The 13,311-nt window shown below is 37.9% G+C and overlaps 1 protein-coding gene across 1 annotated transcript; it reads left to right on the top strand.

Annotated features, from left to right (window-relative positions):
- Positions 1-3,211: 3,211 nt before the first annotated feature.
- On the top strand, positions 3,212-9,711 carry LOC116061787 (vasoactive intestinal peptide). Its single transcript, XM_031316147.2, has 6 exons — positions 3,212-3,465; positions 4,519-4,623; positions 4,902-5,006; positions 6,389-6,514; positions 7,284-7,395; positions 7,852-9,711. Exons 1-6 carry the CDS (start codon positions 3,299-3,301, stop codon positions 7,858-7,860), a joined length of 624 nt encoding a protein of 207 aa, XP_031172007.1. The 5' UTR covers positions 3,212-3,298; the 3' UTR covers positions 7,861-9,711.
- Positions 9,712-13,311: the final 3,600 nt, after the last annotated feature.

Below are 13,311 nucleotides of genomic sequence, written 5' to 3'. Positions count from 1 at the left end.
TCCATCAACATAATAACGCTGATGTTTCCTCCATCAGCTTCCTCTTCCTGCAGGGATCTGTGTCCAATCACTGCTGTCAATTAGACCAGCTCCTTCTCCCATGGACTTCTGCGTAATCTACTTTCTCTCTGGACTGATCACATTAGGGTTCAGATGGTGCCATCATGGTTAAGGAGAGGGAGGAGGGGGAGGAGAGGGGAGGTCATCTGCTGACTGGGAGGAGATATCAAAGACCCGGGAAGGCCAGAGATGCTGTTGTCATGACGTCGTGGTGAATAAAATGTGTGATCATCATCAGGTACGCAACAACAAACGCAAGCAAAACTGAATCATATTTTTCAGAAGACCTTTTTTCATATTTTTCATCATATATCTCAAATTACTTTTTTAAGTTTTCAAATATGATTTCCATTACTGTGAACACAAAAATGTAACTCACATCCATTGTACCAAAAATCTGTTGTTTTTTTTGTTTGTGATTTGAGTGAGCTGACCCTTTAAAGTTGATGGCCAATGGTAAGCACAAAATGTAAAATCCAAACCAAACTAAATCTGTGTTGCATTTTACTCTATAAAGTCTCTAGTAAATGCCACATCAGGTTTAAAAATGAATAATGAATGTATCTGAAATGGACAATACATGAAACTATTAACATTGCATTAATTGACTGAATTGATTGTTCGCCACTTGGGGACAAAAAGCTATAAATTGTGTTGCCAAAATGGATAGTTGTCCGCCCCTAATTTGACTGGGCAGGCAAAAATGTTTTTGGACGGCTTTTGGTAATTTGGGATACTTCTTGTGCCATTTGGGTGTTTCTTTTCCAACCAAAACCCAACCATCAGCCCCTCTTCTTCTCCAATTATTATAGACTTATCATTAAAAAGACAAAACTCAGGATACCATTGACACAGAGGGAGACGTCATAAGAGATACTAATACGGGAAACACAAAAAAGGCTGTAGTGAATACTTTTTTTGTTGCATACAAATTGTCAAAATAATGAATATGCAGTATAGACAAAATATTATCCATTAGTGATACTTATGGAAATATTACAACTGTTGTCTGTATGTTTATATATTTCATAATGTAACATAATTTAAAGTTGATAACTGTTTATCTTTTAATCTCTTTATCTGTTTAATTTAACACCACTAGTATCTCTTTGTTCTGGATGGATGAATGGATGGATGGATGGATGGATGGATGGATGGATGGATGGAGCGCCGACTGACGTCATGGCTAATTCACTGTGCCATTCCAGCAGAGCAAATCAGAGTCATCAGGGACACTGTGGGTGGATTTAGAAACACTTCAGTCCTGTGTGGTGTTCTTTTGTAAAAGCCCAGCACAACCTGAACTAGAAAACCTTGTCAGTAACATCCTCTAAAATAATGTATTTACCTAAAGTGATAATCTGCAACGTCCTTGTGTTTTTATTCAGCACTCTCTGTGGTGCTCAGCGTTTACTGCTGTGGATATAAACAAATGGATATTGATGGCTGTAGTAGGATTTTGATAACATTGATGGATAATTAAATATTTGTGTCATGACAGGGCAAAATTATGGTTGGAAACACATCTCATTCAGTCCATAACTTTGTATTTTTATGACAAGAATCAGGGCCATTACACAGTGAAGTCCATATGCTCAGGTTGGCCTGTGATAACCTTTGTTCGGCCTTATAAAACTGGAGAAGGAAATAAGCACAAATCTCTATATTTTTTTATGTATGTATATATATATATTTTTTAGACAATAACATTCTACCACATATGTCCAATGTCTCTGATAACTTGAGGCCAATGAAAACTGTATAAAACACATCAAATGTTAACAAATATCCACTAGTTGGCAGAAGTGTTCATCAAATTCTTGGTTCTTCGTTTTTTTCTTTACACTGATATTTAGTGTTTTAAATGTGACATAAAGAGCAATATATTTCTAAGTGATTACTTGCAAATTTTACATTGATGTTTCGGTTACAACTTATCTCCAGTCAAACGTTGACTGGAAAGATGGAAAGCTGATTTACTTTGAGACTGAAAAGGTATAAATGGTCTCTAGGTGTGGGCTAAAACAAGGCACAGTGGTAATTGTTACATGTACACAGAGTTAAATTTACTCTGAGTGACGACTTTGTTTAAGGAACTGGAAAGCATTTTGGCAATGAAGAAGGTTAACGGTTCAAGGATCTGATCCGGATGTTTTGGAGCCATGCTTCACATAAAAACAGAATATAAAAAGACAACATCTACGACACATCAACACAATAAATTACAGAGCTAGAGCAGGAAAATGGAAATCCATACCAAGTACACATGTACAAAAGGGCAAATGTGCAAGTGTGCAAGGGTTCAAGGAATGCAGTCAGAGTGCTATTTGCAATTACAAGCATACCAATAGCACTTAGGATGAAGGGGACCTGGCATCTCTTAGTTCTCCTAATGTGTGCCCTGAAACGACATCCTAAGGGCAAGCTAACTCCTTCAGGAGGGGATGGTCCTGGCAGTCCAATATCGCAGTAGCCCTTCTAAAGACCTGCCTGTTATAAATGTCCAAGAGCTAGGCCTAACACCTCCCTGAAATCTTGATGGACATTTCAACAAGACTTCCAAGTCTATTCTTATTGGACAGATTTAGATTTCCAAACCAAGCATAATATATACCAATATTATACACAAGGTTAAAACAGATTTCAATGAGACACCTGTAAAAGAGAGTCATCATCTCTGAAAAAACAACCTGTATGTAGAGGATTTTCTAAATGAACGCATTCCCCAAAGGAAACATTGGACCATTCTTCAAGTTTATTTTAAGATCATTTTGTTAGCATGACAAAGAGAGCCTTCCAAGTTCATGATTTCTCCACAGCACAATCATCAGTATATGTCACTTAAAAAAATCAACATAAGTTACTGTATGACATTTTTTTTCTTTAAATCTACATACATTGTAGACATGTTGAGGCTTTACACTTTCAGTTTAGCCTAGTTTACCAGTTCTGTTGAGTGACCCTTGATTGACTCATGAGTTTAACTTCTCAGATCTTTCTCCCTTACTGGTTTCCTGCAGCAGCTGACCTGCACTGTGATTGGAGAAGAGCCCAGGGAAAATAATCAGATGAGTCAAAGCCATCAACCCTGGCGTAAAACTTCCTACGATTAATTAGAAGAAGAAAAAAAAAACATCCCACTAATTTCACCATAGGCCTGTTTGGTTCCGACCATGATGACGGAAGCAGCGAACTGACGTCTAAGGCCCTGATCGAATCTGATGCCCCCTCGTGCTCCATGGGAAACATCCAGGTGTATAAAACGGGAGCAGAGCTGAAGGCAAACAGAAAGAGCGTCAAGAAACATCGGGTCAACAGAGTGGAGATACAACAGCGGCTCGAGATCAGGACTTTGGACAGCGCAGCGGACAGAACAAAAAGCAGGCAACTTTCTCTAGACCACATGTAAGATTTTATATTTACATAGAAATCATTTTAGAGTTTCTTTACATGGTGCGTTCTCTGCGGTCTCCGTGTTTGGTCATTTTGAACTTGATGATGGCAATTTTGTTCTTTTTGCGCGCTCCAGCCAGGTTTGGGATAAGTCTTTCCACATGACCGAATATTGAGTTTTACGTTGAATAAATTGCCATTTGTAATGTAAGCAGCAGCTCGACACATTAAATGTGGTTTGTGGTATATGGTGGCAACAGAATTGCAGCGTCCCGTGCTGTAATAAGATGTTTAGTGCTTGCTGGTGTCGGCGTTGTGCGTAATTACGCATTGGATTCCGCTAAGATATTTGTCTTCTCTCTGTCAAAATTCACCTTCAACCGAGGAATTTGTCAAAGATTAATATATCCTAGCAGTTCGTCGTGGCTAAACACCCTTCTGTTCTGTTCATTTCCAGTTGGCAAGGACTGCACTGAGAGTCAGAGAGCTGAATCAGTTAAAGACGAAAATCCAATCTGTTTTGTATGATCTCTAATAGGCGTAGTCTGAAAAAGCACACTTGAGATTTTTTTTAAACATTTCCACAGTTAAGTGTACCCTGATTATTTTTTTGGGAAATGGAAAGCGGCAGTTAACTCATTTCAGGAATGGGACGTTTCTGTGGGTAACTCAACATATTAAATTTGGTTTCTGGTCTCTGGAGGGGCAACAGAGCGTCTCTGTTATGTAAAATAGGTTTTGTCCTTGCCAGCCGTGCGTAATTACGCATTGGGTTCTGCTGCTTTCTGTTTATCACCATTAGCCTACATGAGCGGTTTATTAAAGATCAATGTCCAAACGGGTCTTCGTGGCTAAAGTACTCTTCTATTTATTATTTGCCCCGAGCAATTAACTACTTGTTAACGACTTGACTGTTCCCCGTAAGTTTAAGATGATTAATAAAACCTGCGTTTTAATGAGTAGAAGATATAGTAACCTACATGATCCCGGTAAACTGGTGGGAAAAGACCTCCGCATTGTGTTCGGGTTAGAGGGAGAATAACCCATTGTCGTTTCCATCCTCAGGTGTAAAGCGATGTTACAACGGACCGGCCCCCAGCTGCTGTTCCTAATAGCCCTGTGCAGTGTGCTGTACTCTCGGACTCTGAGTCTGCCATACACATCCATGAGGTGAGAGAAACTTGTATTCTTTTAATCTAAAACTGCTAAAAGGGGAAACAATCCAGCGCTGTATGATTAGACCTGTGGATGTAATTTGAGCATGTTTGTCTCCGGACTGCTGCTCAGGTTTATTCACCGTAACATCAAACGCGATGCCCACCATTAGCCTATTGCAATACCTTCCGAACTGAAGATTGTGCGCGTCTATTCGACATTATTCTAGCCTTATTTGGTGTTGTTATGTATCAAGTGTAACTTCGTTTTAACTGTTCTTTGGTGCTGTGCAGACCGACGAGACACGCAGACGGTCTGTTCACCAGCGGATACAGCAAACTCCTCGGACAGCTTTCAGCGCGGAGGTACCTGGAGTCACTGATCGGAAAACGGGTCAGGTAGGTGACCTCCCGGTCCACAGAGTCCGGAAACCGGAGAGCTGGCCGGCAGAGGACGAGGCTGAATTTCGCTTTTATTTAGTAGCTCATTTGTCATAGTTGCACCAAATTGTAATTTGGATTTTAATACGAGTTTAAAGACTATTTCAAACACCTTTTTACTTGACAGCTTTTTTTTAAGTCAAGACATAGCCAAAACCAGGTCTGAAGGCTTCATAATCTGTTGTGTTAACCTGGACGGAATTGAAAACCAGAGATCAAAATTTTTTTATTTTTTTTTTTAAACCTGCTTTCAAATGTATGAAAAAAAATTCTATTTGTGATAATAGAAAAAGTGGGAAAGCCAGCATCAGCCTCTTCATGATGCACACGTATTTAAAAAAGGAACCATGAGACCAATATGTCTCGTTCTCATCACTTTAACAACCTAAGCGAGAGAGTTTACAGTTCAAAACTTGAAAGTAAAAAAGTAGAAAATAAGTGTAGATAAGATGTAAATGTATGTAGAAATCTGAAGTTCCAGCATGTCAGCTTAAAATGATTTCTCCTTAGAGTATAACAAACTGTCCATTTGAATGGTCTAAATGGAGAAAATATCAGGGTTTGTCTTCATACAGAAGTTAACTCACACAAATTCAAAGAAAACACCAAGTATTTTTTAAATGTGTGTTTTAGTAATGAAGTACTTGAATGTGCACCCCCCATTACCTATTTTGGCTATTCAATTCTAGTCTGCTTATTTCTAATCATAACACAGTTCAGAAATGCGCTTGAAAAATAGTCATAAAGTTAATGAAGTTTGTGATAAAACAAATTACATTAACGGCATCCTTAAATTCCTTTAGTTATAGAAACAAGTGAAATACAAATGAAGTAGATGAAAGGTTTTGATATTTCTTGTCAAAACCACATTTTCCAACTTTTATGTCAGGGGAAACCTTTGGCAAAAAATATATCTTATTTCATTATTTCATGTAGAGAGAGGTGATTTCTTTTTGGAAATGTTGACAGTTGAACAACAGAGGACCGACTGACATTTACAATGAAAAGACCCGACCTGCTTGATGATGCATTTTGTAATTGACTAAACATTTTTAAAGGTTAATTTATGCCATTACCGCTTCATTACACGTTTGTTATACAGCCAGGAGGGATTCACACACACACACACACACACACACACACACACACACACACACACACACACACACACACACACACACACACACACATATACATACACACACACACACGCAGAGAATAAAGACACCATGAATAACTGCACTGACTTTGCATTGGAACCTGCTGCCCTCTGAACTGTGGTGACGCTCTAACACCTTCATTATTCTCTTTGTTTCTTTCATGGTCTCTTTTCTCTCCAGTGACGAGCTGATGGAGGAGCCAGTAAAGCGCCACTCAGACGCCATTTTTACAGACAACTACAGCCGCTTCCGCAAACAGATGGCCGTCAAGAAGTACCTGAATTCAGTCTTAACAGGAAAGAGAAGGTAGGCATCAGTCCTCCCTGCATTAACCTGTACATCTCTGTGTCATTCTCTCCCTGAAGATGACTGTAACATAAATAACATCATGACTTATTGAAAGCACCTGAAAACAGTTCATGAATCTTTGGCATTGCTGACAACACCATACCTTCTTATTTAAGTCAAACCTGAATCTCTCGAGCTTAGTTTTTTCTCCATAACAGTTTGAGTTTGTTCATCACTTGTCTTCCAGGCTTGATTTTCTGATAAAAGAGCATGTACGTGAAACACTATTTAACAGCTAACATGGGATTTTTCATCACTATATGAAAACAGCACAGTCATAAGTGATGAAAAAGACAATCAAGCAATAATCTCTGATCCAAAACAACACAAAATCTAATCAGCTTTTTAAGGCACCTGGCTTGAAAAATAAACAGACAGTTAAAACACTACCAACTTTGCTGAATATGTAAGCTTGCGTATTTCAAACACAAATTAAACTCACATTGCTTCATACATAAATAATTTAAGTACAGTCAAATGAAATAGAACAACAATTAAATTAAATTAAATTAATTAAATTAAAGAAAGCGGCAGATAATTAATTAAAGAAACGATAACTAAAGTCATTGGCACAAGATACAGTAATTTTAAAAAACTATAACTTGCAGGTGTTCTGTTATATTTTCCATCATGTTTTGTCTGACTGTGCCTTAGAATTTCACACTTCTGTATTTAAAAAAATCTTACACGATAAAACTATTCATATTTATTGACTTTTTACACACAGCCTAGAAGATCCTGGAAACAGCGACCTGGAGGAGTCCAGGGACGAACCCAACAACTTCCAGGAGAGCTACGATGACATCAATGTAGATCACCTCCTAAACAACTTTCATCTGGTAGGAACACACACACACACACACACACACACACACACACACACACACACACACACACACACACACACACACACACACACACACACATACACACACACACACGACTCTCATTGACATAATGCATTCCCTAGCCCCCAAACCTTACCTTAACCTTCACAAATACAGAATATGCCTAACCCCAAACAAAACGCAATTAAACCTAATTCATATTTTAACCCTAAATAGAACAAACATAATGTCCTCATATGTGGACATTCAAATGGCTAGCATTGACCAATATTTTACACTCACACATTTAAGGATGCATGACTTTTGCAACAAATCTATAAACGAGTAGAAGAAGGGGAATAAAGTGGTAGAGATATATTACTATATTAATACTATAGGATTTTCAGTTGTTCTAGATCAATAACTGTCTTATCTGTCCATTTTCTCCCCTCTCCTGTTTTTTTGCAGCCACTTTGAGGAGGGGCCTGTGCTCGAGTGAAAACCTCAAGTCATCCTCATGAAACGGCTCATTCCAAAACCAACGCAGTATTAATCCAAAGGACACTCGAAAGTCAAATCAGCCAATGATAATATGTTCTCCAATGTGGTTATCTATCTATTCATCCACACAGTTCATGTTTACACTGTATATATACAGTATATATACTATACTATATAGATTATCCAGGCAGCACTGGGCAACATGCGTATCCACGTGCAGTTTGAGCAATGAGCATTTGAAAACAGCAACTGGCAACAATAAAACAGAAGTACCACATTTACTTTCTTTCTAAGACCACTGTTGTTCCATTAATTTTCAATAGAACCATTTCTCTCCTAACAACTTTTTAAAGGAACCACTGTGAAATTTGTCCCATCAATGTTCAGTTAAACATTTGACCCATTGAATGTCAATAGAACAGCATTTACTTTCAGTAGTGTACCTTTCCCATTGGTTTTCAGTGGATTTACTGTAACTTTAGCTTTAAGTGGACAATGTTTGTTCAGATAACTTTGAATGGAAAATATGTCTGATTGAATTCTCATGATTTTTCACTCACAAAAATATTCCATTAACTTTCAATGGATAACGTTTCCAACTTATCTTCAGTGGAACGCTGGAACATTTGACTTTCATTATCACTGCCTTGCTTAAATTTAAGTGGAACAAACTGTAACTTCAACTGAACCATTGCTCTATTTACATTTAGTAAGAACACTTGTATAAAATGGAATTCAATGGAACATTTGTCACATTTTGTTTCAAGATTAAACTTTTAATGGAACCATTTTACTGAGTGTTTAATGGGACTACTGCCCTATTAAATTTGAGTGACTTTCAATAGAAAAACCACCCCTTTTGAAATTCAGTGGATCTTTACCTTTAAGTGACCAACGCTTGTGGAACATCTGTGTGATTGAATTCTGACTCACTTTCACTAACCAATATTTCCATTAACTTTCAATAGAGCACTTGTACGGTTAATCTTCAATGGGACACTAGCACCATTAGCTTTCAGTGAAATCACTGATTTATATAAATTTCAATAGAACATTTTGTTTCAAGATACCTGTTGTCCTATTAACTTTCAATGGAAATATTTCTCCCAATAAAGAAACAACTGTTCCATTGAATTCAAGTGAAATTTATCCCATTAACTTTCAGTTGAACATTTGACCTGTTGAACATCATTGGAACAGATATTGTTTTCATTCATCTATTTTGTTTTCAGTGTAACTACTATCCCGTTAGCTTTCAGTGAAACATTTGTCCAATTAACTCTAAATGAAACATGATTGGATTCTGATTAATGTTCGATAACCAATAGTTCCATCATCTTTCAATAGAGAACTCTAGCACCATTGGCTTTCAGTGGAATCACTGCTTTATAGAAATTCAGTTGGCCCATTTGCCTTTATTAGAACAATATTTGCATAAAATTACAATTAAACTCAAAACTCAAAATTGATGTTGTTTCATTAGGATGCAAGCTTTCCATAGATTAATTGTTCTATTACACATGGGACAATACATTGGGAAGTTTCATCATCTGTTGTGTTAAATTCAAATTAACAGTTGTCCCATTCCTTTCCAATGGTGCAGTCATGATCTTGCTTTAGAGAATCAAATATGGTCATTTAATGATAAAAAGGAGATACAGGATCGAGAGCAAGAGGAACACACGAATGGACACAGATGCATATAATCACTTTATACTATTCAATATGTAGAGCAAATACATTATAACTGAGCATAGACCTGCCTTGTGCACATATAGTGATGTACACCACTCACCAAATAAAAGATATTGTTTTATTTTTCAAAGCCGAGTCTTTTTGTCTGACTGATTGTTTGACAATTGGTGTTTTATGAGATGAGTTTCATCAGTGTGGGTTTTTTTGAGAGATAACATGTAGAATTTAAGCAGATGGTTGATACTTTGTGCTTTTGGCAGTTTTACTTCTCGAATGCATCAAAACATACTACAGAATTAAATATTTTCTCTAAAATGTCATTTTTGGGGTGAAGAACAGCCTTTAAACAATTATGAGACACTAAATCTCTCCACTGAAATTTATTTTTGGGTGTTCAGTAGCCGTTCAAAGGAGAATGCCATTTTTCAATATTATACAAAGCCATCAACTGCTATGTAGGCTAGATTTATTCAAATTGTATTTATTCAGCATGCATTTATTGTTTTAAAATAAACATTGCTGTCCCAGGTCAGCTAATTATAGTTTCTATAGTAGAATACAGTTTAGTGTTATATAAACCAATAATACTATTGAAATGGTTGTAAAGGCAGAGGCCGTACATGCTTCAAATCTATTTTACGAAGATTTGTCATGCTGTTTCATGCTGTTGAGTAAACCTTTTTTGTGATGGGCTCTTAGAAGAAAATGTGAAATGAGAAGAAGAAATGAGCAGTAGGAAACACAACAAAGGGATTGTGTGACTGAATGGACAGCACAAGAACTTCAGCACCCTGGACAGTGACACTTTGCTGCAAAATTGCAATACTACATGTGGTCTCCTCAGAACAAGCTGACATGAGGAAGTGTTAACAACCAGAAACAAAGATGAACAGGTTAGTCAGCAGATTTGTTTCTCCCTCCCAGCATCTCTCAATATCATCTCTCAGTGTATTTCGTCAGGTTGTCATTTCTATTGACGAGAAACTCCAGAAGTCCAGACTTATTTTTGTGTATTGTTTTTCTCTCTCCCGAGGTTAAAGTACTGAAAAGCTATGACAGAAATGTGGTTTGATAATGGTAAGGATAAGGCAAATGAACAAAATGGCTTAAAGTTATGATCAGCTTCAAGTTAGAATTGGAGAAAACTTTAGAAATGGAGTTGGAAACTGAATCTGTGCTGTTCCAATTAAAGGATACATCTGGTGTTATCTATATTTCTATAACAAATCACATGAAAAGAAAAAAAATAACTGGGACATCTTTCTTTATTACCACGAATAAAGGTGCTATTGTTTAGTTACAGTCTCTCCTACATAAACTGTCCTGCCTTACTAAATACTCACTAGTGCACCAAATGTGTTTTTATCTGTGACTGAAAAAAATGGTCCCTAACAAATGCACTATTTTCTCTTGTTTGAGTACAGTTTACTAAAAACAATAGTGGACAGCTGTTTTGGGAAATAATTTAGCCTTTTATATATATATATATATATATATATAGACTCCAGGTAGGGAATGAGTCTTTACCCCAAGTGAAGGAGTTCAAGTACCTTGGGGTATTGTTCGCGAGTGAGGGGACAATGGAACGGGAGATTGGTCGGAGAATCGGCGCAGCGGGTGCGGTATTACACTCAATGTATCGCACCGTTGTGACGAAAAGAGAGCTGAGCCAGAAGGCAAAGCTCTCAATCTACCGGTCAGTTTTCGTTCCTACCCTCACCTATGGTCATGAAGGCTGGGTCATGACCGAAAGAACGAGATCCAGGGTACAAGCGGCCGAAATGGGTTTCCTCAGGAGGGTGGCTGGCGTCTCCCTTAGAGATAGGGTGAGAAGCTCAGTCATCCGTGAGGAGCTCGGAGTAGAGCCGCTGCTCCTTTGTGTCGAAAGGAGCCAGTTGAGGTGGTTCGGGCATCTGGTAAGGATGCCCCCTGGGCGCCTCCCTAGGGAGGTGTTCCAGGCACGTCCAGCTGGGAGGAGGCCTCGGGGAAGACCCAGGACTAGGTGGAGGGATTATATCTCCAACCTGGCCTGGGAACGCCTCGGGATCCCCCAGTCAGAGCTGGTTAATGTGGCTCGGGAAAGGGAAGTTTGGGGTCCCCTGCTGGAGCTGCTACCCCCGCGACCCGTTACCGGATAAGCGGAAGAAGATGGATGGATATATATATATATATATATATATATATATATATATATATCAAAAAGATTTACCCTGAAAAGATTTTGTCAGCAGTAAACCCAGGCTTTGCTTCAGTACAATATGATTTGTTACAAAACAACTGATACAATCAGCATATCCAGAAAACACCAAACAGAGCTAATGATAAATAGGTAATAAGCAGCTGTGATGAAGCCCAGATTTTGATTCGATCATGTTGACTGTAATTACACCCTCCTTATTCCTGACTGTGCACATTAGCAACCCCCAAACTACCATGTCACCAATGAAACATTTTTTTTCTGTGGTACATCTGTGTTAATAAACATGGATCAAAATATGTACATTTTATTGATATAATCACATTGCAGCCTTCAAAGTCAGTGTAATATTACACCTTTAATTTCTATTCAGCCAGCCTTCACAGTTTTAGTGAAAGTATGTCATTGGATACTGCTAATGGACTGCAGGTTAGTTGTGTGATGTCTAAAGGTCTGAAAGTACCCATTTCAGTCATGTCATGTTTCACACCATTACCAGACTTCTCAGTTTTCCAACTGTGAGTTTCTACAGCTCTGCTCTGTAATGGCTCCCACTTTAGGAGGACGTTTTTACCAGAAACAGGTGATGAAAGACGTGCAAATGGACTTTTCACTTCTGCCCTGTTCTTCACATATTTGTGATATTACACATTGTTTTTCTTGGTTTCTCTCATTAATTGCTTCATGTCATCTCAGGATGATTTAACCTCACTGGACCGCACATGCCTAAATGCAAAGTTTAGGTCATAATCTGTGACATTTACCTAAAGGTCTGTTTTGCTGTTTGCTATCTTGACTGCACCAACACAATAGTGATTCAGCATATGTGCAGTTCATGAGAGCTTTTTCCATTAGTGGCTCTAATGCTAAGTTTTTGGTGCCCTTTTCTGCAATAAAGGACATTTTTTTAGACATGATGCACCTCGCGGCTTCTGTCACAAACTCACTCATTCTTGTTTAGTGGGACAACCACAAGATGGAGCTCTTGCAGATATAGACATGTTGATGTCACCACCTACTGGCATGTTATTGCTGCAGTATTTTTTTTTCTTTTACCTAAGGCTGCTGTTTCAAACATTTTGTTAATTAATTTATCTACCTTAGACAGATTAGAAAAGGAGGCCTAACTGTAAATGTTCTGGAGAAATTAGAGGTCAACAGTAGATGCATAAATTAAATATTTAAATAACACAGTTTAGATATTCAGCATCAAAGACCCTGGTCAGCCAATACTGCAAGTGTTCTTTTATCGTTTTCTTTGGCTCTCTTTTTCAGGTGTGATTTTTAACCCCTTATACTACTTCTCTTTTTACCTGTAGGCTACTATCCCAAGGCATGGTTGCAACAAAGTCAGAAAATTAAACAAACAAATGAAAATAAAAAAAGCAATTCCAAACAATTCTTCAGATTTCATGCGACCAGGGTTTCCTCCTCCAAATGACTACATTCTAGTGTTTATGTTAAAATGTAATTGCTCACTCTCTCTGTTGTGACTCACTTTGTTTACAAGTGTCAAAATGGCAGGGGATATTTGA

Source organism: Sander lucioperca, chromosome 15 (genome assembly GCF_008315115.2).
Source record: "Sander lucioperca isolate FBNREF2018 chromosome 15, SLUC_FBN_1.2, whole genome shotgun sequence".
Taxonomy (NCBI): domain Eukaryota; kingdom Metazoa; phylum Chordata; class Actinopteri; order Perciformes; family Percidae; genus Sander; species Sander lucioperca.
This window is presented reverse-complemented; position numbering and strand designations above follow the sequence as displayed.

What these genes read in the sequence shown, in the direction of transcription:
- LOC116061787 (XM_031316147.2), top strand. Translation starts at nt 3,299, where the DNA reads ATGGGAAACATCCAGGTGTATAAAACGGGAGCAGAGCTGAAGGCAAAC. An exon ending in CTGATCGGAAAACGGGTCAG is followed by an intron (nt 5,007 to 6,388) that starts GTAGGTGACCTC and finishes TTTTCTCTCCAG; the next exon opens with TGACGAGCTGATGGAGGAGC. An exon ending in GTCTTAACAGGAAAGAGAAG is followed by an intron (nt 6,515 to 7,283) that starts GTAGGCATCAGT and finishes TTTTACACACAG; the next exon opens with CCTAGAAGATCCTGGAAACA.